Here is a 27,695-nt window from a genome sequence, read left to right on the forward strand (position 1 = left end):
ACGTCGCCCCCACTTAGTGGAGAATGGCGGCTGTGGAAAGCGGTAGCGTAGCGGTTAGAGAGCTGCTGTGCTACGAAACCCGACGACCAGAGTTTGATTCCCGCTCACGGCCTACACCGGTGACAATTTTTTTTAATCGGCCCTGGGCCTCCCCTAGGTCAGGTGACCACCTGGCGTGGTTTTAAAAAAATCGCCACTAGGGAAACAAAGGCGGCCGGGCGTGGTGATGGCCACCCATCCCCTTGTGTGCCGTGCCGGCCTTCATAGGTGCTACTCGATCACGGCACTTGCACCAAAATTCTCGAGGCGATATGGGGGATCTTTGTCTCGTGCGCGTGTTTGCGCGTGGCTGCCACGCCACCATCGCGCCACCACCCGCCCCTCCACCTTCAAAGTCCCCATTCGATTTCCCGGCAGCGGTGGGCGTGGAAGGCGATCATCGGCTCCGGCTCCGTCCGCGCTCCGATGAAGACAAAGGGGTTCGTGCTGCGGGAGGCGCTGGTGGGTGGCCGATGGGCGAGGTCCGTCACAGAGTTGCAGCCAAAGGAGGGAAGGCCGTGTGGAGGTCAGGCGACCATTCGTTCACTCAGCTTGTTTCATTCTTTCCGGAGAGCCACGCCTAGCCGTAGGAGTTGTTGCCAGAACGGTCCTGCTGCTGCTGGATTGGGTTTTACTCGTCAACGTGCTTTTAGCTTTAAATCGAAATTTGCTTTTAGCAGATTTAGCGATAGACGGTTTTTTTTATTATTATTATTATACCGACGTGGGAGGAAACTGGAGCACAGGGGCAAAACCCCCACCTTGCGCAAGGGAGCAACACTCGATCCACCCCCCCCGCAGCCCAGCCCCCCACAAGGCCTACCGGAGAGCGTGCCGGAATCCGCCCACCCCAGCACGATAATCGCGACGGCGAGGACGGCAGCGAGCACGGCTGCTACGGTGACGACAGCGGTGAGGGTGAGCCATCGTCGTCCCATCCCTGCCCCCTCCTCATTGTCAGCTCGTCGCGAGGCCGTGGGGGGCCCCGACGAGGTGGATGAGGTGGCCGGCTGGCTCCCATCTAGTGGGGACGCGAGCGTTGGGGCGGAGAGAACGAGAGACAACGTTAAAGTCCCGCGGAAAAAATAGGCGCATGAAAATGAAGTATGATGGGTTAAAACTCACTCACTCGCTTACCCACCCACGCTTACACCCACTCGCTCACTCACTCACTTACCCACCCACGAATACACCCACTCACTCACTTACCCACCCACTCGCTCGCTCACTCACTCACCCACCCACTCACCCACCCACACACCCACTCGCTCTCTCACTCACTCACTTACCCACCCACCCACACACCCACTCGCTCGCTCACTCACTCACTTACCCACCCACTCACTCACTTACCCTCGCATACACACATCAACTGGCTCACTCACCCACCCACCCAACCACCCACTCACTCACTCACTTACCCACCCACTCAACCGTACATCCACTCGCTCACTCACTCACCCATCCACCCATACACCCACTCGCTCACTCACTCACCCACCCACCCACGCACACACTCACTCACCCACCCACCCATACACCCACTCGCTCGCACACTCACCCACCCGCTCACTCGCTCCTCAACACACTCACTCACCCACACACACTCCCAATCACCCACCGACTCAATCACCCACCCATCCACCGACCCACTGACAGGTACAAGGAAAGCATTTACAGAGTGCACACACACGCACGGACTGTCTTAATTTATCTTATTAATATTCGAGTGCGGCAGAGGACGTGTGAGCAGTGGAGTGTTGAACACGGCCAGAGAGAGCGAGAGAGAGAGTCACACGCGTACTTTGCTTCCGTTGGAGTTGCTTCGGGGTGCCTGAAGGGAGACACCAAGGGGGAGAGAGAGAGAGAGCGCTGCAATGAGGGCACGAGACGTAACAAGCAATCGCATTCATGAAACAATAGCGATGTTGCGACGTTGGTGGTGGTGGTGGTGGTGGCGGTGGATCGTGGTGGGTGGTAGTTGGTTGGTGGTGCGTAGTCGGCGGTGGTAAGTGGTGGTTGTTATTGGTGGCGGTGGGTGGTGGTAGTGGGTGGTGATGGTTGGTGTGTGGTGTTAGGTATTGGTGGGTAGGTGGTGGTGGGTAGCAGTGGGTAGTTGGTGGTGGGTGGGTGGTGCTGGGGCGTGGCAGTTGGTGGCGGTTATCGGTAGTGGTGTGTGGGTAGTGGTGGTAGTGGTGTGTGGGTAGTGGTGGTGGTAGGGGTGAGTGGTGGTAATGGTGAGTGGTGGTAGTAGTGAGTGGTGGTAGTGGTAGTAGTGGTGGTAGTGGTGGTGGTAGTGGTGGGTGGTGGTAGCGGTGGGTAGTGGCGGTAGTGGTGGTGGTGGTGGTAGTGGTGGGTGGTGGTAGCGATGGGTAGTGGTAATAGTAGTGGGTGGTGGTAGTGGTGGTGGTAGTAGTGGTGGTAGTGGTGGTGGTAGTGGTAGTAGTGGTGGTGATAGTGATAGTAGTGGTGGGTGGTGGTAGAAGTGGTAGTAGTGGGTGGTGGTAGAGGTGGTGGTAGTGGTATTAGTGAGTGGTGGTAGTGGTGGTAGTGGTGGTAGTAGTGGTAGTGGTCGTGGTAGTGGTAGTAGTGGTGGTAATGGTGGTGGTAGTGGTGGTAGTGGTGGTAGTGGTAGTAGTGGGTGGTGGTAGTGATAGTGGTGGTGGTAGTGGTAGTAGTGGTGGTGGTGGTGGTAGTGGTAGTAGTGGTGGTAGTGGTGGTGGTAGTGAGTGGTGGGAGTGGTGGTGGTGGTGGTAGTAGTGGTAGTAGTGGTGGTGATGGTAGTGGTAGTAATGGTAGTGGTGGTGGTAGTGGTAGTAGTGGTAGTAGTGGTGATGGTGATAGTGGTGGGTGGTGGTAGTAGTGGTAGTAGTAGTGGTAGTAGTAGTGGTAGTCGTGGTGGTAGTGGTGGTGGTAGTGGTAGTAGTAGTAGTGGTAGTAGTAGTGGTGGTAGTGGTAGTAGTAGTGGTGGTGGTAGTGGTAGTAGTGGTGGTAGTGGTAGTAGTAGTGGTAGAAGTGGTGGTAGTGGTAGTAGTAGTGGTAGAAGTGGTGGTAGTGGTAGTAGTGGTAGTGGTGGTAGTGGTAGTAGTGGTAGTGGTGGTAGTGGTAGTAGTAGTAGTGGTAGTAGTAGTGGTAGTAGTAGTGGTAGTAGTGGGTGGTAGTAGTAGTGGTAGTAGTAGTGGTGGTAGTAGTGGTAGTAGTAGTGGTAGTAGTAGTAGTGGTGGTGGTAGTGGTAGTAGTGGGTGGTAGTAGTAGTGGTAGTAGTGGTAGTAGTAGTGGTGGTAGTAGTGGTAGTAGTAGTGGTAGTAGTAGTGGTAGTAGTACTAGTGGTGGTAATGGTAGTAGTGCAGTAGTAGTGGTAGTAGTGGTAGTAGTGATAGTAGTAGTAGTGATAGTAGTGGTAGCAGTAGTGTAGTAGTAGTGGTAGTAGTGTAGTAGTATAGCAGTAGTAGTAGTGGTAGTAGTAGTGGTAGCAGTAGTGTAGTAGTATAGTAGTAGTGGTAGTGTAGTAGTAGTATAGTAGTAGTAATAGTGGTAGTAGTGGTAGTAGTACTAGTGGTGGTAGTGGTAGTAGTAGTGTAGTAGTAGTGGGTGGTAGTAGTAGTGGTAGTAGTGGTAGTAGTAGTGTAGTAGTATAGTAGTAGTAGTGGTAGTAGTGTAGTAGTATAGTAGTAGTGGTAGTTTAGTAGTAGTAGTGCAGTAGTGGTAGTAGTAGTGTAGTAGTATAGTAGTAGTAGTGGTAGTAGTAGTGGTAGTAGTAGTGTAGTAGTAGTGCTAGTAGTAGTGTAGTAGTATAGTAGTAGTGTAGTAGTAGTGATGGTAGTAGTAGTGTAGTAGTAGTAGTGATGGTAGTAGTAGTGTAGTGGTAGTAGTAGTAGTGTAGTAGTGGTAGTAGTAGTGGTAGTGTAGTAGTAGTGGTAGTAGTAGTGTAGTAGTAGTAGTGTAGTAGTAGTAGTGTAGTGGTAGTGTAGTAGTAGTGTAGTAGTAGTGTAGTAGTATAGTAGTAGTAGTGGTAGTAGTGTAGTAGTATAGTAGTAGTGGTAGTAGTAGTGGTAGTGTAGTAGTAGTGGTAGTAGTAGTGTAGTAGTAGCATAGTAGTAGTGGTAGTAGTAGTAGTGTAGTGGTAGTGTAGTAGTAGTGTAGTAGTAGTGGTGGTGGTGGTAACGAGGAGCGTCTCAGGGGTGGAGGGGAACGATTGCGGCTCTGGCGTCTAATCACGAATGGCGACAAAATACACAACAGGGTGACGGTGAGGGTGACGGTGAGGGTGACGGTGACGGTGAGGGTGACGGTGAGGGTGACGGTGACGGTGAGGGTGACGGTGAGGGTGACGGTGAGGGTGACGGTGAGGGTGACGGTGACGGTGAGGGTGACGGTGAAGGGTGACGGTGAGGTTGACGGTGACGGTGAGGGTGACGGTGAGGGTGACGGTGAGGGTGACGATGAGGGTGACGGTGACGGTGACGGCGAGGGTGACGGTGAAGGTGACGGCGAGGGTGAGGGTGACGGCGACGGCGAGGGTGACGGTGAGGGTGAGGGTGACGGCGAGCGTGACGATGAAGGTGACGGTGAGGGTGACGGTGAGCGTGACGGTGAGGGTGAGGGTGACAGTGAGGGTGACGGTGAGGGTGACGGTGAGGGTGACGGTGAGGGTGAGGGTGACGGTGAGGGTGAGGGTGACGGTGAGCGTGACGGTGAGGGTGACGGTGAGGGTGACGGTGACGGTGACGGTGAGGGTGACGGTGAGGGTGACGGTGAGGGTGACAGTGACGGTGACGGTGAGGGTGAGGGTGACGGTTAGGGTGAGGGTGACTGTGACGGTGAGGGTGACGGTGAGGGTGACGGTGAGGGTGACGGTGAGGGTGACGGTGACGGTGAGGGTGACGGTGACGGTGACGGTGAGGGTGACGGTGACGATGAGGGTGAGCGTGACGGTGAGGGTGACGGTGAGGGTGACGGTGAGGGTGACGGTGACGGTGAGGATGACGGTGATGGTGACGGTGAGGGTGACGGTGAGGGTGACGGCGAGGGTGAGGGTGACGGCGAGCGTGACGGTGAGGGTGAGGGTGACGGTGAGGGTGACGGTGAGGGTGAGGGTGACGGTGAGGGTGACGGTGAGGGTGACGGTGAGGGTGAGGGTGACGGTGAGCGTGACGGTGAGGGTGACGGTGAGGGTGACGGTGAGGGTGACGGTGAGGGTGACGGTGACGGTGAGGGTGAGGGTGACGGTTAGGGTGAGGGTGACTGTGACGGTGAGGGTGACGGTGAGGGTGATGGTGAGGGTGAGGGTGACGATGAGGGTGACGGTGAGGGTGACGGTGACGGTGAGGGTGACGGTGAGGGTGACGGTGAGCGTGACGGTGAGGGTGACGGTGAGGGTGAGGGTGACGGTGAGGGTGACGGTGATGGTGACGGTGAGGGTGACGGTGACGGTGACGATGAGGGTGAGCGTGACGGTGAGGGTGACGGTGAGGGTGACGGTGAGGGTGACGGTGAGGGTGACGGTGACGGTGAGGGTGACGGTGAGGGTGACGGTGAGGGTGACGGTGAGGGTGACGGTGACGATGAGGGTGAGGGTGACGGTGAGGGTGACGGTGAGGGTGACGGTGACGGTGAGGGTGACGGTGAGGGTGACGGTGAGGGTGACGATGAGGGTGACGGTGAGGGTGACGGTGAGGGTGAGGGTGACGGTGAGGGTGACGGTGACGGTGACGGTGAGGGTGACGGTGAGGGTGAGGGTGACTGTGACGGTGAGCGTGACAGTGAGGGTGACGGTGAGGGTGACGTTGAGGGTGACTGTGACGGTGAGGGTGACGGTGACGGTGAGGGTGACGTTGAGGGTGACTGTGACGGTGAGGGTGACGGTGAGGGTGAGGGTGACGGTGAGGGTGAGGGTGACGGTGACGGTGAGGGTGACGGTGAGGGTGACGGTGACGGTGAGGGTGAGGGTGAGGGTGACGGTGAAGGGTGAGGGTGACGGTGACGGTGACGGTGAGGGTGAGGGTGAGGGTGACGGTGAGGGTGACGGTGAGGGTGAGGGTGACGGTGAGGGTGACGGTGAGGGTGACGGTGAGGGTGAGGGTGACGGTGAGGGTGAGGGTGACGGTGAGGGTGAGGGTGACGGTGACGGTGACGGTGAGGGTGAGGGTGAGGGTGACGGTGAGGGTGACGGTGAGGGTGAGGGTGACGGTGAGGGTGACGGTGAGGGTGACGGTGACGGTGAGGGTGACGGTGAGGGTGACGGTGAGGGTGAGGGTGACGGTGAGGGTGACGGTGACGGTGAGGGTGACGGTGACGGTGAGGGTGACGGTGAGGGTGACGGTGAGGGTGACGGTGAGGGTGACGGTGAGGGTGAGCGTGACGGTGAGGGTGACGGTGACGGTGACGGTGAGGGTGACGGTGAGGGTGACGGTGAGGGTGAGGGTGACGGTGAGGGTGACGGTGACGGTGAGGGTGACGGTGAGGGTGACGGTGAGGGTGACGGTGACGGTGACGGTGAGGGTGACGGTGAGGGTGACGGTGACGGTGAGGGTGACGGTGACGGTGAGGGTGAGGGTGAGGGTGACGGTGACGGTGAGGGTGAGGGTGACGGTGAGGGTGACGGTGAGGGTGAGGGTGAGGGTGACGGTGACGGTGAGGGTGAGGGTGAGGGTGACGGTGACGGTGAGGGTGAGGGTGACGGTGAGGGTGACGGTGAGGGTGACGGTGACGGTGAGGGTGAGGGTGACGTTGAGGGTGACAGTGACGGTGAGGGTGACGGTGAGGGTGACGGTGACGGTGAGGGTGACGGTGAGGGTGAGGGTGACGGTGACGGTGAGGGTGAGGGTGACGGTGAGGGTGACGGCGAGGGTGACAGTGACGGTGAGGGTGACGGTGAGGGTGAGGGTGACGGTGAGGGTGACGGTGAGGATGAGGGTGAGCGTGACGGTGAGGGTGACGGTAACGGTGAGGGTGACGGTGAGGGTGACGGTGACGATGAGGGTGAGGGTGACGGTGAGGGTGAGGGTGACGGTGACGGTGACGGTGAGGGTGACGGTGAGGGTGACGGTGAGGGTGACGGTGAGGGTGAGGGTGACGGTGAGGGTGACGGTGAGGGTGACGGTGAGGGTGACGGTGAGGGTGACGGTGAGGGTGACGGTGACGGTGAGGGTGACGGTGAGGGTGACGGTGAGGGTGACGGTGAGGGTGAGGGTGACGGTGAGGGTGACGGTGACGGTGAGGGTGACGGTGAGGGTGACGTTGAGGGTGACGGTGAGGGTGAGGGTGACGGTGAGGGTGACGGTGACGGTGACGGTGAGGGTGACGGTGAGGGTGAGGGTGACTGTGACGGTGAGCGTGACGGTGAGGGTGACGGTGAGGGTGACGGTGACGGTGACGGTGAGGGTGAGGGTGACGGTGAGGGTGACGTTGAGGGTGACTGTGACGGTGAGCGTGACGGTGAGGGTGACGGTGAGGGTGACGGTGACGGTGACGGTGAGGGTGAGGGTGACGGTGAGGGTGACGGTGAGGGTGAAGGTGACGGTGACGGTGAGCGTGACGGTGAGGGTGACGGTGAGGGTGACGGTGAGGGTGACGGTGACGGTGACAGTGAGGGTGAGGGTGACGGTGAGGGTGACGGTGAGGGTGACGGTGAGGGTGACGGTGAGGGTGACGGTGAGGGTGACGGTGAGGGTGACGGTGACGGTGAGGGTGACGGTGAGGGTGAGAGTGACTGTGACGGTGAGCGTGACGGTGACGGTAAGGGTGACGGTGAGGGTGACGGTGAGGGTGACGGTGAGGGTGACGGTGACGGTGAGGGTGACGGTGAGGGTGACGGTGACGGTGAGGGTGACGGTGACGGTGAGGGTGACGGTGACGGTGACGGTGAGGGTGACGGTGAGGGTGACGGTGACGGTGAGGGTGAGGGTGACGTTGAGGGTGACGGTGACGGTGAGGGTGACGGTGAGGGTGACGGTGACGGTGAGGGTGACGTTGAGGGTGAGGGTGACGGTGAGGGTGACGGTGAGGGTGAGGGTGACGGTGATGGTGAGGGTGAGGGTGACGGTGAGGGTGACGGTGAGGGTGAGGGTGACGGTGAGGGTGACGGTGAGGGTGACGGTGAGGGTGACGGTGACGGTGAGGGTGACGGTGAGGGTGACGGTGACGGTGAGGGTGACGGTGAGGGTGACGGTGAGGGTGAGGGAGACGGTGAGGGTGAGGGTGACGGTGAGGGTGACGGTGGCATGGTGGTGGTTGGGGGGGAGCGGTAGTGTAGTTGCGGTTAGCGCTACGAACCCGGCAGTGACCCGGGGTTCGATTCTCGCTCAACGGCCCACACCAAGTGACGATTATCCGAACCTATCCTGGGCCTCGCCTAGGTCGACTCAGCCTCAATTGAGTACCTGGTGCGATGTGTAAAAACATTTGCAACGAGGGAGACAAAGGCGGCCGTGCGTGGTTGCTGGCCACCCACCCCCTCGTGTGCCGTACCGGCCTTCATAGATGCTCGCTAACAGCACTTGCCCCAACAGTCTGCGAAAGCTACACGGGGAATCTTTGTGTTTGTTGGTGGATGGTGGTGGATGGCGATGGTGGGTCGAAGCAGGTTCTCCCACTGCCGCAACACCTAAATACCGCAACCTGCCACCACGGTTCTCAGAATGCGCCACAACAAACCCCCCCCCCCCTCCTACCCCGAGGCTTCGAAAACAAACGTGCACATCATGCGGCTATCAAAAGCAGCAGCAACAACAACAATCACGAATGTCACCAAGGTGGTGGAGCGGAGGGCGCGATGGTTAGCACGCTCGGCCTGCAACTCCCGATCGCCGGGACGCAAACCAACGCCGCTCGTCGACAGCAACGGCGAGTCTGCGCGTGTGGCCTCATTTGGAAAATATTGACACTGTAATAGGTGACGTTTCGGGCAATGGCCCTTCTTCGGAGCACTTGCACAGAGGGGTCAGAGAGGTCGACTCCTCCGTGGGGCTGTGTACAGTGGGGGAAATAAAGTATTTGATCCGCTGCTGATTTTGTACGTTTGCCCACTGACAAAGAAATGATCGGTCTATAATTTTAATGGTAGGTTTATTTGAACAGTGAGAGACAGAATAAGAACATGAAAATCCAGAAAAACGCATGTCAAAAATGTTATGAATTGATTTACATTTTATTGAGGGAAATAAGAATTTGACCCCTCTGCAAAACACGACTTAGTACTTGGTGGCAAAACCATTGTTGGCAATCACAGAGGTCAGACGTTTCTTGTAGTTGGCCACCAGGTTTGCACACATCTCAGGAGGGATTTTGTCCCACTCCTCATTGCAGATCTTCTACAAGTCATTAAGGTTTCGAGGCTGACGTTTGGCAACTCGAACCTTCAGCTCCCTCCACAGATTTTCTATGGGATTAAGGTCTGGAGACTGGCTAGGCCACTCCAGGACCTTAATGTGCTTCTTCTTGAGCCACTCCTTTGTTGCCTTGGCCGTGTGTTTTGGGTCATTGTCATGCTGGAATACCCATCCACGACCCATTTTCAATGTCCTGGCTGAGGGAAGGAGGTTCTCACCCAAGATTTGACGGTACATGGCCCGTCTATCGTCCCTTTGATGCGGTGAAGTTGTCCTGTCCCCTTAGCAGAAAAACACTCCCAAAGCATAATGTTTCCACCTTCATGTTTGACGGTGGGGATGGTGTTCTTGGGGTCATAGGCAGCATTCCTCCTCCTCCATACACGGAGAGTTGAGTTGATGCCAAAGAGCTCCATTTTGGTCTCATCGGACCACAACACTTTCACCCAGTTGTCCTCTGAATCATTCAGATGTTCATTGGAAAACTTCAGACGGGCATGTATATGTGCTTTCTTGAGCAGGGGGACCTTGCGGGCGCTGCAGGATTTCAGTCCTTCACGGCGTAGTGTGTTACCAATTGTTTTCTTGGTGACTTTGGTCCCAGCTGCCTTGAGATCATTGACAAGATCCTCCCGTGTAGTTCTGGGCCGATTCCTCACCGTTCTCATGATCATTGCAACTCCACGAGGTGAGATCTTGCATAGAGCCTCAGGCCGAGGGAGATTGACAGTTCTTTTGTGTTTCTTCCATTTGCGAATAATCGCACCAACTTTTGTCACCTTCTCACCAAGCTGCTTGGCAATGGTCTTGTAGCCCATTCCAGCCTTGTGTAGGTCTACAATCTTGTCCCTGACATCCTTGGAGACCTCTTTGGTCTTGACCATGGTGGAGAGTTTGGAATCTGATTGATTGATTGCTTCTGTGGACAGGTGTTGTTAATACAGGTAACAAGCTGAGATTAGGAGCACTCCCTTTAAGAGTGTGCTCCTAATATCAGCTCGTTACCTGTATAAAAGACACCTGTGAGCCAGAAATCTTTCTGATTGAGAGGGGGTCAAATACTTATTTCCCTCATTAAAATGCAAATGAATTTATAACATTTTTGACATGCGTTTTTCTGGATTTTCTTGTTGTTATTCTGTCTCTCACTGTTCAAATAAACCTACCGTTAAAATTATAGACTCATAATTTCTTCGTCAGTGGGCAAACGTACAAAATCAGCAGGGGATCAAATACTTTTGTTCCCTCACTGTAGCTGTGCATCTCTGCGCGTTTCGATAGCTGCACATCATCTCCGTGTTGTTCCTACATCATCTGCACAGTGATCATCTACCACCCCTCACTGCTGCAGCCTCCACGCAGCGCTGGGTCACAGGGACAGCGGCGTGCGTAGACGCTGCAGAACCCCTCCAGTGGAGGCGCTTCTGCCAGCAGTGACGTGAGAAAGACGTTGCGGCGCTGCGCCTTTATAACACAGAGACCAAGACGAATGCAGTCTCGTTTAAGCGAAAACAAATTATTTGCTCAATATTAGAAAGTTACATTTCAGCCGATTACCATCGCTGGCTTACAGACCACTCCCCGCACACTGTTGTCGGTCATGGCGCCTGTTTGACCATACTTCACCACGCCGGTCATTCATTCGTTCATTGTCGGTAATGGCGAAGGGATGTGCCCCAAGGACAAGTCCAGATGTGACCCGGCCACTGACGTTGGCCGTCGTGTGGGCGGATTGAACTCAGGTCGCCAGGTTCACGGCATCGCGTGCCTAGTTAAAACACTGCCACCACCACACCCTGGATTATGTAAAAGTGTTTTTTGTTATTTATTTTCTATTTTTAGATATTTTTTGTCGATCGGGGATTATGGTGAAAAAGATCGAGCCTCGAGTTTGTTTGGTTTAAGCTGCAAGTGAGAATCTCAAGAGACCAGGGTGGAGAGTTTCAATTGGAAGAGTGAGTGGGTGAGAGAGTGAACAGTGGGCGAGATGGTGGATGAGTGCATGAGTCGGATGGTGGCTGGGTGAGTGAATGAGTGATACGGTGGGCGAGTGACTGATTGAGTGGGTGAATGAGGGGGGTGAGTGAGATAGTGGCTGAGTGACTGAATGAGTGGGTGAGTGAGCTAGTGGGTGAGTGACTGAATGAGTGAGCTAGTGGGTGAGTGACTCAATAAATGAGTGAGTGAGATAGTGGGTGAGTGACTGAATGAGTGTGTGAGTTAGCTAGTGGGTGAGTGACTGAATGAGTGGGTGAGTGAGCTAGTGGGTGAGTGACTGAATGAGTGGGTGAGTGAGCTAGTGGGTGACTGAATGAGTGGGTGAGTGAACGAGTCAGATGGTGGGTGGGTGAATGAGGGGGGGGGGGTGTGATAGTGGTTGAGTGACTGAACACGTGCGTGAGTGAATGAGTCAGATGGTGAGTGAAGGATTGAGTGGGTGAATGAGAGGGCGAGAGTGAAACTGCAGGGGGTAAATGATTGAGTGAGTTTAAGTTTACTGTGGAATTTATCGAAACATGTGATAACTCCAAATACCAGAATAGTCTCATTTGCAAGAGCGAGTGAATGAATGAGTGAAATTGTGGGTGCGTGAATGATTGAGTGGGTGAATTAGTGTGCGAATTGGTGGGTGAGTGAGATAGTAGGTGGATGAGGCAAGTGGGTGGGTGAGTGAATTCGTGGGTGAATGAGTGGGTGAGTGAACTCGTGGGTGAGTGACTCAATGAGTGGGTGAGTGAGATAGTGGGTGAGTGACTGAATGAGTGGGTGAGTGAGCTGGTGGGTGAGTGACTGAATGAGTTGGTGAGTGAGCTAGTGGATGACTGAATGAGTAGGTGAGTGAGAAAGTGGGTGAGTGACTCAATGAGTGGGTGAGTGAGATAGTGGGTGAGTGACTGAATGAGTGGGTGAGTGAGCTAGTGGGTGAGTGACTGAATGAGTGGGTGAGTGAGTTGGTGGGTGAGTGACTCAATGAGTGAGTGAGCTAGTAGGTGAGTGACTGAATAAGTGGGTGAGTGACTGAATAAGTGGGTGAGTGAGACCGTGGGTGAGTGACTGAATGAGTGGGTGAGTGAGATAGTGGGTGACTGAATGAGTGGGTGAGTGAGCTAGTGGGTGAGTGACTGAATGAGTGGGTGAGTGAGCTAGTGGGTGAGGGACTGAATGAGTGGGTGAGTGAGCTAGTGGGTGAGTGACTGAATGAGTGAGCTAGTGGGTGAGTGACTCAATAAATGAGTGAGTGAGATAGTGGGTGAGTGACTGAATGAGTGTGTGAGTTAGCTAGTGGGTGAGTGACTGAATGAGTGGGTGAGTGAGCTAGTGGGTGAGTGACTGAATGAGTGGGTGAGTGAGCTAGTGGGTGACTGAATGAGTGGGTGAGTGAGGTAGTGGGTGAGTGACTGAATGAGTGGGTGAGTGAGCTAGTGCGTGACTGAATGAGTGAGTGAGCTAGTGGGTGAGTGACTCAATGAGTGGGTGAGTGAGCTAGTGGGTGACTGAATGAGTGGGTGAGTGAGCTAGTGGGTGAGTGACTGAATAAGTGGGTGAGTGAGCTAGTGGGTGACTGAATGAGTGGGTGAGTGAGCTAGTGGGTGAGTGACTCAATGAGTGGGTGAGTGAGCTAGTGGGTGAGTGACTGAATGAGTGGGTGAGTGGGTGAGTGAGCTAGTGCGTGACTAAATGAGTGGGTGAGTGAGCTAGTGGGTGAGTGACTGAATGAGTGAGTGAGTGAGCTAGTGAGCGACTGAATGAGTGGGTGAGTGAGCTAGTGGGTGACTGAATGAGAGGGTGAGTGAGCTAGTGGGTGACTGACTGAATGAGTGGGTGAGTGAGGTAGTGGGTGAGTGACTGAATGAGTGGGTGTGTGAGCTAGTGGGTGACTGAATGAGTGGATGAGTGAGCTAGTGGGTGACTCAATGAGTGGGTGAGTGAGCTAGTGGGTGACTGAATGAGAGGGTGAGTGAGCTAGTGCGTGACTAAATGAGTGGGTGAGTGAGGTAGTGAGTGACTCAATGAGTGGGTGAGTGAGCTAGTGGGTGACTGAATGAGTGGGTGAGTGAGCTAGTGGGTGACTGAATGAGTGGGTGAGTGAGCTAGTAGGTGAGTGACTGAATGAGTGGGTGAGTGAGCTAGTGGGTGACTGACTGAATGAGTGGGTGAGTGAGCTAGTGGGTGACTGAATGAGTGGGTGAGTGAGCTAGTGGGTGAGTGACTGAATGAGAGGGTGAGTGAGCTAGTGGGTGACTGAATGAGTGAGTGAGCTAGTGGATGAGTGACTCAATGAGTGGGTGAGTGAGCTAGTGGGTGACTGAATGAGTGGGTGAGTGAGCTAGTGAGTGACTCAATGAGTGGGTGAGTGAGCTAGTGGGTGAGTAACTGAATGAGTGAGCGAGTGAGCTAGTAAGTGAGTGACTCAATAAGTGGGTGAGTGAGCTAGTGGGTGACTGAATGAGTGGGTGAGTGAGCTAGTGGGTGACTGAATGAGTGGGTGAGTGAGCTAGTGGGTGCGTGACTGAATGAGAGGGTGAGTGAGCTAGTGGGTGACTGAATGAGTGGGTGAGTGAGCTAGTGGATGAGTGACTGAATGAGTGGGTGAGTGAGCTAGTGGGTGAGTGACTGAATGAGTGGGTGAGTGAGCTAGTGGGTGAGTGACTCAATGAGTGGGTGAGTGAGCTGGTGGGTGAGTGACTCAATGAGTGGGTGAGTGAGCTGGTGGGTGAGTGACTGAATGAGTGGGTGAGTGAGCTAGTGGGTGACTGAATAAGTGGGTGAGTGAGATAGTGGGTGAGTGACTGAATGAGTGGGTGAGTGAGCTAGTGGGTGAGTGACTAAACAAGTGGGTGAGTGAGATAGTGGGTGAGTTAAATGATTGAGTTTAACATGGAGTCTTCCGTGACCAATATTATTCATAATAAGGGTCGCATGAGTATAAATGTTGTGTCGTAACCCTCCACCACCCGACACAGCCTGTAAGGTTTGTCACGTAAACAACGCGCCAATTAGTTACTTCAATAAGGTTTCCACACATCTGTAAGGTATTTTCCTGAGGACGACCGCCTGTGTTGCGATCGCAACGTCGTGATATATTAATTATTATTTTATGTTTCTACCCACGTGACTTTACCAAAAGAACCAAAGAGTATGGATTCCTGCAGTCACGAAAGCTTCAAATGAAGATTCATAAGTTACTACTTCAGCCCACCGGTGTGTTGGGAGAGTAAATCCATGACACTGGATTTACATTGGCAATGGTTTTACACATCGCACCTCATTTGAGGCCCAGTCGACAGCTCAGATAATCGTCACTTGCTGTTGGCCGTGGGCGGGAATCGAACTCGGCGCAGCGTAGCGCTGACCACTACACCACCGCTCCCCGCAGCGGCACATGGCAGTGGCAGGTTCACCTGTAAAGGAGTTGTTACGCGTTTACAGTGGCACGCTGTGACACTCTCTTTTGGAAATGTTCCTCCATCTGGCCCGAGACTAACTCACACACCAAGACCCATAGGCTCACAGAGACCCATAGAATCACATATAGACTCGTAGACTCACATAGAGACCCGTAGGCTCACACGCAGACCCATACACTCACGCAGACTCATACTGACACATAGACCCAGGCTCAGAGAGCGATGATAGACTCACACACAGACCCATACACTTACATCGAGACTCATAATCTCACATAGAGACCCACAGACTCACATAGTGACCATTAGACTCACATTGAGACCCATACACTCACCGAGACATGTTGACTCGCAAAGAACTTATCGACTCACACAGATACTCAGAGACACACACAGATACTCAGAGACTCACACAGATACTCAGAGACACACACAGAGACCTATAGACTGAGAGAGACCTATAGACTCACACAGATACTCATAGACTCACACAGATACCCACAGACTGACACAGATACTCAGAGACACACACAAAGACCTATAGACTCACACAGAGACCTATAGACTCACACAGATACCCACAGACTCACACAGATACCCACAGACTGACACAACTACTCACAGACTCACACAGATACTCAGAGACTCACACAGAGACCCACAGACCTACACAGATACCTATAGACTCACACAGATACTCATAGACTCACACAGATACCCACAGACTGACACAACTACTCACAGACTCACACAGATACTCAGAGACTCACACAGAGACCCACAGACTCACACAGATACCCACAGACTCACACAGATACCCACAGACTGACACAACTACTCACAGACTCACACAGATACCCACAGACTCACACAGATACCCACAGACTCACACAGATACCCACAGACTCACACAGATACCCACAGACTGACACAGATACCCACAGACTCACACAGATACTCACAGACTCACATAGATACCCACAGACTCACACAGATACCCACAGACTCACACAGAGACCCACAGACTCACACAGATACCCACAGACTCACACAGATACCCACAGATACCCACAGACTCACACAGACACCCACAGACTCACACAGATACTCACAGACTCACACAGATACCCACAGACTCACACAGATACCCACAGACTGACACAGATACCCACAGACTCAGATACCCACAGACTCACACAGATACCCACAGACTGACACAGATACCCACAGACTCACACAGATACTCACAGACTCACACAGATACCCACAGACTCACACAGATACCCACAGACTGACACAGATACCCACAGACTCACACAGATACCCACAGACTCACACAGATACCCACAGACTGACACAGATACCCACAGACTCACACAGATACCCACAGACTCACACAGATACCCACAGACTCACACAGATACCCACAGACTCGCACAGATACCCACAGACTCACACAGATATCCACAGACTCACACAAATACCCACAGATACCCACAGACTCACACATACCCACAGACTCACAGATACCCACAGACTGACACAGATACCCACAGATACTCACAGAGACCCACAGACTCGCACAGATACCCACAGACTCACACAGATACCCACAGACTCACACAGATACCCACAGACTGACACAGATACCCACAGACTCACACAGATACTCACAGACTCACATAGATACCCACAGACTCACACAGATACCCACAGACTCACACAGAGACCCACAGACTCACACAGATACCCACAGACTCACACAGATACCCACAGATACCCACAGACTCACACAGACACCCACAGACTCACACAGATACTCACAGACTCACACAGATACCCACAGACTCACACAGATACCCACAGACTGACACAGATACCCACAGACTCAGATACCCACAGACTCACACAGATACCCACAGACTGACACAGATACCCACAGACTCACACAGATACTCACAGACTCACACAGATACCCACAGACTCACACAGATACCCACAGACTGACACAGATACCCACAGACTCACACAGATACCCACAGACTCACACAGATACCCACAGACTGACACAGATACCCACAGACTCACACAGATACCCACAGACTCACACAGATACCCACAGACTCACACAGATACCCACAGACTCGCACAGATACCCTCAGACTCACACAGATACCCACAGACTCACACAAATACCCACAGATACCCACAGACTCACACATACCCACAGACTCACAGATACCCACAGATACCCACAGACTGACACAGATACCCACAGATACTCACAGAGACCCACAGACTCGCACAGATACCCACAGACTCACACAGATACCCACAGACTCACACAGAGACCCACAGATACCCACAGACTCACACATACCCACAGACTCACACAGATACCCACAGATACCCACAGACTGACACAGATACCCACAGATACTCACAGATACCCACAGACTCACACAGCGGCGTTCTAGGGTCCGGGCACCCTGGGTGACCGCGTGTGCGAGTGACTACTGAGTGTGAGAGAGAGACTGAGATTGCGAATGAGTGACCGAGTGAGTGACCGAGTGAGTGACTGAGTGTGAGGAGTGAGTGACCGAGTGAGTGACTGAGTGAGTGAGTCACTGAGTGAGTGACTGAGTGAGTGAGGACTGAGTGAGTGACTGAGTCACTGACCGAGTGAGTGACCGAGTGAGTGACCGAGTGTGAGGAGTGAGTGACCGAGTGAGTGACTGAGTGACTGACTGAGTGAGTGACCGAGTGTGAAGAGTGAGTGACTGAGTGAGTGACTGAGTGACTGAGTGAGTGACTGAGTGAGTGACCGAGTGAGTCACTGAGTGAGTGACTGAGTGAGTCACTGAGTGACTGAGTGAGTGAGTGACTGACCGAGTGAGTGACTGAGTGAGTGACTGAGTGTGATACCTGAATGGGTCACTGCTCCTCCTCCTCCGTGGCTAATCTTGCTCTTCTTTCGCCTCCTATCCGCGTTCATCTCCGCTCTATCCGCTCCCTGTCCGCGTGCGTGTCTGTGTGTGTACAGCCGTGTGTGTGTTTCTGTGTGTATCCCGTGTGTGTGTGTCCGTGTGTGTGAATGCGTGTGTGTGTGTCCGTGCCGTGAGACTTCACACGCGACCCACAGTGCACCTAGCCTGGCACGAGGCGGCTGTGCTGACGTCACGGACACTTAGTGGTGAATGGCGGCTGTTGTTGACTGCCTGTTGTTGTCTGTGGGTATGTAAGCAGCACAGCGTGTATACTGTTAACAGGACTGTGTATATACTGTCTGTGTAGATGCGTGTCTGTGCACGTGTGTGTCCGTGTGCCAATAAGTTGTGTGTCTTTGTCTGTGTACACACTAACACTCGCCTGCACAGCCGACACACACACAGACACGACTACACGCACGCATCAACAACCACCGTGGCCAACACCACCACGACCCCAACTCATGTGTCGGAAGAACGGAGGCTGCTGTCACATGCAAACCGTGCTCATGTTTGTAATGATTAGCCCGGAGGGGCGAAGGGATGGGTGGTGGTGGATGGTGGTGGTGGGTGGGGGTGGTGGTGGGTGGGTGGGGTGGTGGTGGGTGGGGGTGGTGGGTGGGTGGGGTGGTGGGTGGGGTGGGAAGCAGTGGAACAGATTTTTTTTTATTTTTCTAAACCAAACAGCGCTAGAGAGAGGCGCTGCAAAATAACAAAAGCCCGCTCCGCCGATCCGGCGGCGACTCCTTCATCATGTTCTGCGTGTCTGTGGAAAACTCCCAACGAATCGACTTACGAAGCGATTATTAGATTCGACTTGACGGCGCCGGGGCGTGGATTAGCGGTTACCGGAATCGAATCGATAACGACGCCTCCCGCCCCCGTCAGCACTCCATCCGACACAAAAATATAATCGATTACACACGCGGGACTTCATGCATCCAGTGAATCGATACTGACGACTTCCCTCCTCCCCCCTCGCCCCCCCCCTCGCCCTCAACCTAGCCCCGCCCTCTTATCCCTAGCCCCTCCCCCTCCGTCATCCTCCGCCGCCGCCGCCCCCCCCCCCACCGCGAAGGAATGCGTCGCCCCTTCCATTGTCCCTCCCTTACGTCACATCCGGCTCAGCACATCGCGCAATCCGATTGGCTGACGACAACCCCGGCCTCGTGTGTGTGTGTGGTCTCGTGTGCGTGCGTGTGGGACCGGGAGGGGTTCCGGTTTGGGTTCCATCAGCCCCAGCAGGAGCCGTGATCTGTCCACTGCTGGATGCTGCCACAGGAGCCGATGTCGTCCTTTGGGAGGATTGTGACGATGCAAGATCATCATCGCCATCGTCATCCAATCGTTGATTAACACTCTTTCACTTTAAGATTTTTCTTGTTCATGTATTTTTTGTTTGTTGCAGTTGCACCCGATTCAAGAGCCGAATGGCTCACAGGGCTATACCAAATAAATGAACTATGAACTATGGTTATATTTTTCGTTCACGTAGTCACGTAGGTAGAAAAAAATAAATCACAGGTCACGACGTTTCGATCGCAGCACGGTTGTGTTGGATGCACGAAGCCCCACCATGGTTGTGTTGCCATCGAAACGTCGTGAACAATTTTATTTTTTCCTACCTCCGTGACTTTACCGAAAGAACCAAAGAGTATCGATTCCAGCAGTCACGAAAGCTTCAAATCAAAATTAATTAATAATCGAATACATTTTGATTTGAAGCTTTCGTGAATTGCAGTCATTCATATTCTTAGCTCTTTCGGTAAAGTCACGTTTCATATGTTTTTTTATTATTTTATTGTTTCCCTTCAACGTGACTTTACCGAAAGAGCTAAGAATAATAATCGAATAATTAATTATTCATTCACGAATGACTAAACAATCGATGTCACGATATAATCGATGTCACGATATGAACACTTTCAGATTTGATCTATCCACTGCTGGATGAAGGTCTCCCTCCCCAAACCGTGTCAGTAATAGCTGGGTTGTGTTTTTTCCTTCACCATAGTTCACCATACTTCACCACTGTGGTCAGTGCGGGTTTGTGAAGCGAGTAGGATGAGGGAGGGATGGAGGGAGGACCGGTTCACAATATTCTGATATATTCTGATATATATATCAGCCAACCATCGATATCAGCCGCGGTCGGGAATTGAACTCAAGCCGTCGCATTCACTGCGCGGTGCGCTAACCACTGCGCCACCGCGGTATTGGTACGGTATTGATATTGGTACGGTATTGGTATTGGTACGGTATTGGTACGGTATTGGTATTGGTACGGTATTGGTACGGTATTGGTACGGTATTGGTATTGGTACGATATTGGTATTGGTACGGTATTGGTACGGTATTGGTATTGGTACGGTATATTGGTATTGGTACGGTATATTGGTATTGGTACGGTATTGGTACGGTATTGGTATTGGTACAGTATTGGTATTGGTACGGTATATGGGTATTGGTACGGTATTGGTATTGGTACGGTATTGGTATTGGTACGGTATTGGTATTGGTACGGTATTGGTACAGTATTGGTACGGTATTGGTATTGGTACGGTATTGGTACAGTATTGGTACGGTATTGGTATTGGTACGGTATTGGTACAGTATTGGTACGGTATATTGGTATTGGTACGGTATTGGTATTGGTACGGTATTGGTACGGTATTGGTATTGGAGGTGCTGGTGGGAATCTCGTCGAGAGCCGCACGGCACAGGGGGGACACCGGTGGCGCGTTTGACGCCCCTCGAGCGGCACGGGGAGCAAAAGGGCCGAGAGATGATGACATTTTATCCAGGATAGAGACTTCATTTTATTTTGTGAGGGTTAGAGCACGCAAATGTAAATGCGTCCTTAGACCCGTCACCGCCATTTACGATTGCAAATGTTGTGGGTTCACTCTGCGACACGCCGGTTTACTGAACTAGTTACGAAATGTTTTGGTTTACGTGACGAACCTTGCTAATTGTCCGTGTCGGGTGGTGGCCGGTTTCACGACGCATTCATAATAACCCCCAAAAAACCTCTATTATGGATAATATTGGTCGCGAAAGCCGGCTGCGTGTTACACTGGCGACATTTGGCTGTCTTCGTCATCACGGCTGTCCCCCCCCCCCCCCGACGTGACGAGACCATCGACTCTTGCGGAGCGACGCTCACCAAAGTAGGATAACTAAATACAGCTGCCCAGGCGTCAGGCACTGCTATTTCTCACTCACGCCAACCGCTGCTGGACGTAGCCTTACACGCCGAAGAGGCCTCTGGGAGGCTCCCCTCGACTGAACATCTCTGAAAAAAAAGAGCTTAGCAGCTCATCGGATTTCTCCAGCATAAAAAGTTAATATTCCCATTCGAGTGGATGCCATCATGACCCAAGCTGGTCAAGATGTCTTGGAAGAGGGTGGCGGTTTTCAAGCTCGCGACGTGGTGATCGACTTATCGCTACTGTTAAACCCACTTGGGCCTGCTGGCTGGATTGAGCTGGGATACGTGGATTTTATTTAAAAATAAAAATGTGCTGATACCCGGAGTCGAACCCAGGAGATGCCGGCTCAGGCTACGTGAGTGTGGGGGTGGGGAGCGGTGGCGCGGTGGTTAGCGCGACTCACTACCCACCCGGCAACCAGGGTTCGATACTCGCTCACGGTCGACATCAGCAACGATTGTTTGAACCGGCCCCGAGCCTCCCCTACGTTGACTCAGCCTCGAACAAGTACCTGGTACTCTGTGTAAACATCGCCACTGGGGAGACAAAGGCGGCCGGGCTTGGTACTGGTCACCAATCGCCTCGTGTGCCGTACTGGCTTTCATAAGTGCTACTCTTAATTCGCACTTGCCCCAAAAGTGTTAAGGCTATACGGGGGATCTTTGTCTTTGTGGGTGAGGGAATGGGAACTGAAAGCGTGCGCGAAGCGGCCGGCAGGGGGCGAGGCGGTGCAGGGAGGACGAGGAGCACCAACCACACTCAACACACAGAGGCTGACAACACAGCCACACTCAACACACAGAGGTTGACAACACAGCCACACTCAACACACAGAGGTTGACAACACAGCCACACTCAACACACAGAGGTTGACAACACAGCCACACTCAACACACAGAGGTTGACAACACAACCACCCTCAACACACAGAGGCTGACAACACAGCCACACTCAACACACAGAGGCTGACAACACAACCACACTCAACACACAGAGGTCGACAACACAACCACCCTCAACACACAGAGGCTGACAACACAACCACACTCAACACACAGAGGCTGACAACACAGCCACACTCAACACACAGAGCTTGACAACACAGCCACACTCAACACACAGAGGCTGACAACACAACCACACTCAACACACAGAGGCTGACAACACAGCCACACTCAACACACAGAGGCTGACAACACAACCACACTCAACACACAGAGGCTGACAACACAACCACACTCAACACACAGAGGCTGACAACACAGCCACACTCAACACACAGAGGCTGACAACACAACCACACTCAACACACAGAGGCTGACAACACAGCCACACTCAACACAGAGGCTGACAACACAGCCACACTCAACACACAGAGGTTGACAACACAACCACACTCAACACACAGAGCTTGACAACACAACCACACTCAACACACAGAGGCTGACAACACAGCCACACTCAACACACAGAGGCTGACAACACAGCCACACTCAACACACAGAGGTTGACAACACAGCCACACTCAACACACAGAGGCTGACAACACAACCACACTCAACACACAGAGGCTGACAACACAGCCACACTCAACACACAGAGGCTGACAACACAGCCACACTCAACACACAGAGGTCGACAACACAACCACCCTCAACACACAGAGGTTGACAACACAGCCACACTCAACACACAGAGGACGAGGAGCACCAACCACCCTCAACACACAGAGGCTGACAACACAACCACACTCAACACACAGAGGTTAACAACACAACCACACTCAACACACAGAGGCTGACAACACAACCACCCTCAACACACAGAGGTTAACAACACAACCACACTCAACACACAGAGGTTGACAACACAACCACACTCAACACACAGAGGCTGACAACACAGCCACACTCAACACACAGAGGCTGACAACACAACCACCCTCAACACACAGAGGTTGACAACACAGCCACACTCAACACACAGAGGTTGACAACACAACCACACTCAACACACAGAGGCTGACAACACAACCACCCTCAACACACAGAGGTTGACAACACAGCCACACTCAACACACAGAGGTTGACAACACAGCCACACTCAACACACAGAGGTTGACAACACAGCCACACTCAACACACAGAGGACGAGGAGCACCAACCACACTCAACACACAGAGGCTGACAACACAACCACACTCAACACACAGAGGCTGACAACACAACCACACTCAACATGCAGAGGCTGACAACACAACCACACTCAACACACAGAGGTTGACAACACAGCCACACTCAACACACAGAGGTTGACAACACAACCACACTCAACACACAGAGGCTGACAACACAACCACACTCAACACACAGAGGTTGCCAACACAACCACACTCAACACACAGAGGTTGACAACACAACCACACTCAACACACAGAGGCTGACAACACAACCACACTCAACACACAGAGGTTGCCAACACAACCACACTTAACACAGAGAGGCTAACAGCCCAACCACAACAACCACACTAACAATACGACCCCCAGGCCTCACCACCTTCCACCCCATCACAGAGACTCACCTCACTACAGACAGACTGACCGCCACGACGCACTCACCACACTACGTGCTCGACAGCAAAATCCACTCAACTACACTCACCATACTGTAACATTAAACACACCAACTACGACAACCACACTCACCACTCCAACCACACACGAACATCTCAACCAGACCAACCACACTAACCACTCCAACCACTCCAACCACACACTAACATCTCAACCACACGAACATCTCAACCACACCAACCACTCCAACCACACCAACCACTCCATCCACACACTAACATCTCAACCACACGAACATCTCAACCACACCAACCACTCCATCCACACACTAACATCTCAACCACATCAACCACTCCATCCACACACTAACATCTCAACCACATCAACCACTCCATCCACACACTAACATCTCAACCACACGAACATCTCAACCACACTAACCACTCCAACCACACACTAACATCTCAACCACACTAACCACTCCAACCACACAATAACATCTCAACCACACCAACCACTCCATCCAAACACTAACATCTCAACCAGACCAACCACACTAACCACTCCAACCACTCCAACCACACACTAACATCTCAACCACACGAACATCTCAACCACACCAACCACGCCATCCACACACTAACATCTCAACCACATCAATCACTCCATCCACACACTAACATCTCAACCACACGAACATCTCAACCACACTAACAACTCCAACCACACCAACCACTCCATCCACACACTAACATCTCAACCACACGAACATCTCAACCACACCAACCACTCCAACCACACAATAACATCTCAACCACACCAACCACTCCATCCAAACACTAACATCTCAACCACACTAACCACTCGAACCACACACTAACATCTCAACAACACCAACCACGCCATCCACACACTAACATCTCAACCACACGAACATCTCAACCACACCAACCACTCCATCCACACACTAACATCTCAACAACACCAACCACGCCATCCACACAATAACATCTCAACCACACTAACCACTCCAACCACACCAACCACTCCAACCACTTTTTAATTTAATTATTATTATTGTGTTTTATATACTTACAAACCTCGCCGCCAGGCGTCAGGAGTCAAAAGGTCACGGGTTCAAATCCAACCGCCGGTATATTTAAAAAAAAACATTCACTTCAAAAACTATAATTTTCTTTACTTCGCCATTTGTAGCAGTATTTATCGGCACGGTTATGTACAATACAAGAATTCTAGAATTATTTATACAAGATGTGTTATTGTATTTAACAAAAAATGCATTTTAATACTGCAACGGATCTATGATTACTGGGAGCAACGTTAGTTTTAGCGTCACTCACGCTGCCAAAACTTTAATATGCAGTAGACACACAAATACGTTACAGTACAGTATCACATGTGATGTCATGTATGTCTCCACATATGAAATATAAGTTTATTAATGTAAATAAAATATCGCAGTAATCCTGTACCGTGATGAGCCATCAAAGGGCTCGCCATAGGCCCGGAGTGCAATACTCCACCGTAGCCACACGGCGGCGGCGGTCGATAGGTCGCGAGTTCAAATCCAACCCGATAAAAACTTTTTTTTAATGACTTTTAAACAATCATATTTACTTAGTCATTTGTTACGGTGTTTATCGGGAGGATGACATTAAACAAAATATGCTGAAAGTATGTACACCGAATTTGTTATTGTTTAAAAAGTAATAAACACATTGAAGATGTACGGCCGGGGGACAGGTAGCAGTTATATGGCCAGGATGTGCCGTTGGTTATCAACTGGCGCAGTGGCGCACTGGGCTAAGCCCGTCGACTTTTTATTAAGGGGGTCTAACGCAGGTTCCGGGAACCACCAAATTCGTAGGAGGGGCTTCCATTCAAAATCAATCCACTAGCATTAGGTGAGAAGGTGTCGCGCCTGCCTGTAGGTTCATTCAGTACCGTGATGCCTTAGTCCCCCTTTTTGATTTAATTATTATTGTGTTTTATATACTTACAAACCTCGCCGCCAGGCGTCAGGAGTCAAAAGGTCACGGGTTCAAATCCAACCGCAGTTATAATATACTTTAAAAATTCACTTCACAAACTATAGTTTTCTTTATTTCGCCATTTGTAGCAGTATTTATCGGCACGGTAATGTACAATACTAAAATTCTAGAAATATTTATACAAGATGTTGTATTTTTTAAAAATTGCATTTTAATACTTCAACGGATCTATGATTACGGGGAGGAACGTTAGTTTTAGCGTCACTCACGCTGCCAAAACTTTAATATGCAGTAGACACACAAATACGTTACAGTACAGTATCACATGTTATGTCATGTATATCTCCACAAAGGACATGTAAGTTAATGAATTTAAAATAAAATATTCCAGCAATCCTGTCCTGTGATAATCCACCAAAGGGCTCTGTGTGTTTCTCTCACCCCCTCGTATGTCGTGCCGGCCTTTATAGGTGCTTGCTCACAGCACTTGCCCCTACAGTCTGTTAAGGCTATACGGGGGATCTTTGTCTTTGTTTCTCTCTCTCTGTGTCTCTCTAGGTGTGTGTCTCTCTCTGTCTGTGTGTATCTCTCTCTGTATGTGTCTGTGTGTGTCTCTCTCTATGTGTCTCTCTCTGTCTGTGTGTGTCTCTCTCTGTGTGTCCCTGTGTGTGTGTCTCTCTCTGGTGGGGAGCAATAGTGTAGCGGTTAGCGCGCTGCACTATGAACCTGGCGACCTGTGTTCAATTCCCGCTCACGGCCTACACCAGTGACGATTATCTGAACCGGTCCCGGGCCTCCCCTAGGTCGACTCAGCCTCAAATGAGTACCTGGGGCGGTGTGTAAACATTGCCACTTGGAAGACAAAGGCGGTCGAGCGTGGTGCTGGCCACCCACCCCCTCGTGTACCGTTCCAACCTTCAAAGGCGCTTGATAACAGCACTTGCCCCTACAGTCTGTTAAGGCTATACGGGGGATCTTTGTCTTTGTTTCTCTGTGTGTCTCTCTCTCTGTGTCTCTCTCTGTCTGTGTATGTCTCTCTGTGTGTGTGTCTCTGTCTGTGTATGTCTCTCTGTGTGTGTATCTCTCTCTGTGTCTCTCTCTGTCTGTGTGTTTCTCTCTGTGTGTCTCTCTCCGTCTGTTTGTGTCTCTCTCTCTGTGTGTCTCTCTCCGTCTGTTTGTGTCTCCTGCTGTGAGCTCTATCCCCCTAGTGGCTGATCTACTGTCAATACACTCGACCCTCGATCTTCTCCGAGCTTTTCCTTCACCCTGTTCATCTCTATCATCCTAGTGGCGGATATACCGTCAACTACACATTGACATGTTAATATCTCACAATACAATGGCCACATCCTCAGCACAAGCTCCAGCCCCCACCCTCTTGCCCGACGTGGCAACCCCCCCTCCCCCCTCTCGGCTCTCTATATAAGGACTTGTTGCAGCAGCCTGTTTCTCACTCACACCTGAAGACGGTTGCTTGTGTGGAAATCGAAACGTCGTGATCTAGTATTATTTGTCTTCTTCTTCTTCTACCTAAGGGACCTTACCGAAAAAACCAAAGAGTATGGATTCCTGCAGTCACGAAGGCTTCAAATCAATATTTATTATTGTGTTTTATATACTTACAAACCTCGCCGTCAGGAGTCAAGAGGTCACGGGTTCAAATCCAACCGCAGTTATAATATATTTTAAAAAATCACTTCATAAACTATAATTGTCTTTTCTTCATCATTTGTAGCAGTATTTATCGGCATGGTTATGTACAATACAAGAATTCTAGAATTATTTATACAAGATGTTATTGTATTAAAAAATAAATGCATTTTAAAATACTTTAACGGATCTATAATTACTGGGATCAACGTTAGTTTTAGCCTCACTCACGCTGCGAAAACTTTAAAATGCAGTAGACACACAAATACGTTACAGTACAGTATCACATGTGATGTCATGTATGTCTCCACATATGAAATATAAGTTTATTAATGTAAAATAAAATATCGCAGTAATCCTGTACCGTGATGAGCCATCAAAGGGCTCGCCATAGGCCCGGAGTGCAATACTCCACCGTAGCCACACGGCGGCGGCGGTCGATAGGTCGCGAGTTCAAATCCAACCCGATAAAAACTTTTTTAA

General features: G+C 51.8%; 1 protein-coding gene across 3 annotated transcripts in view; it reads right to left on the reverse strand.

Annotated features, from left to right (window-relative positions):
• Positions 1-18,345, reverse strand: part of LOC116942626 (aspartyl/asparaginyl beta-hydroxylase-like) — a 51,567-nt gene extending 33,222 nt beyond the window's left edge. Inside the window, exons 1-3 of one of the 3 annotated variants that reach the window (XM_076067262.1) lie at positions 17,702-18,345; positions 1,844-1,873; positions 863-1,060 (exon numbers count right to left, since the gene is read on the reverse strand). In XM_076067262.1, the coding sequence (XP_075923377.1) occupies positions 863-1,060; positions 1,844-1,873; positions 17,702-17,771 (298 nt within the window). In that variant the 5' untranslated portion in view covers positions 17,772-18,345. The remainder of the gene's footprint in view (positions 1-862; positions 1,061-1,843; positions 1,874-17,701) is intronic. The other 2 variants (XM_076067261.1, XM_076067264.1) reach the window with 2 other exon arrangements.
• Positions 18,346-27,695: the final 9,350 nt, after the last annotated feature.

The sequence above is a fragment of the Petromyzon marinus genome, chromosome 15, assembly GCF_048934315.1.
Source record: "Petromyzon marinus isolate PM22_M1 ecotype Great Lakes invasive population chromosome 15, UKy_Petmar_22M1.pri1.0, whole genome shotgun sequence".
Classification (NCBI taxonomy): Eukaryota; Metazoa; Chordata; class Hyperoartia; order Petromyzontiformes; family Petromyzontidae; genus Petromyzon; species Petromyzon marinus.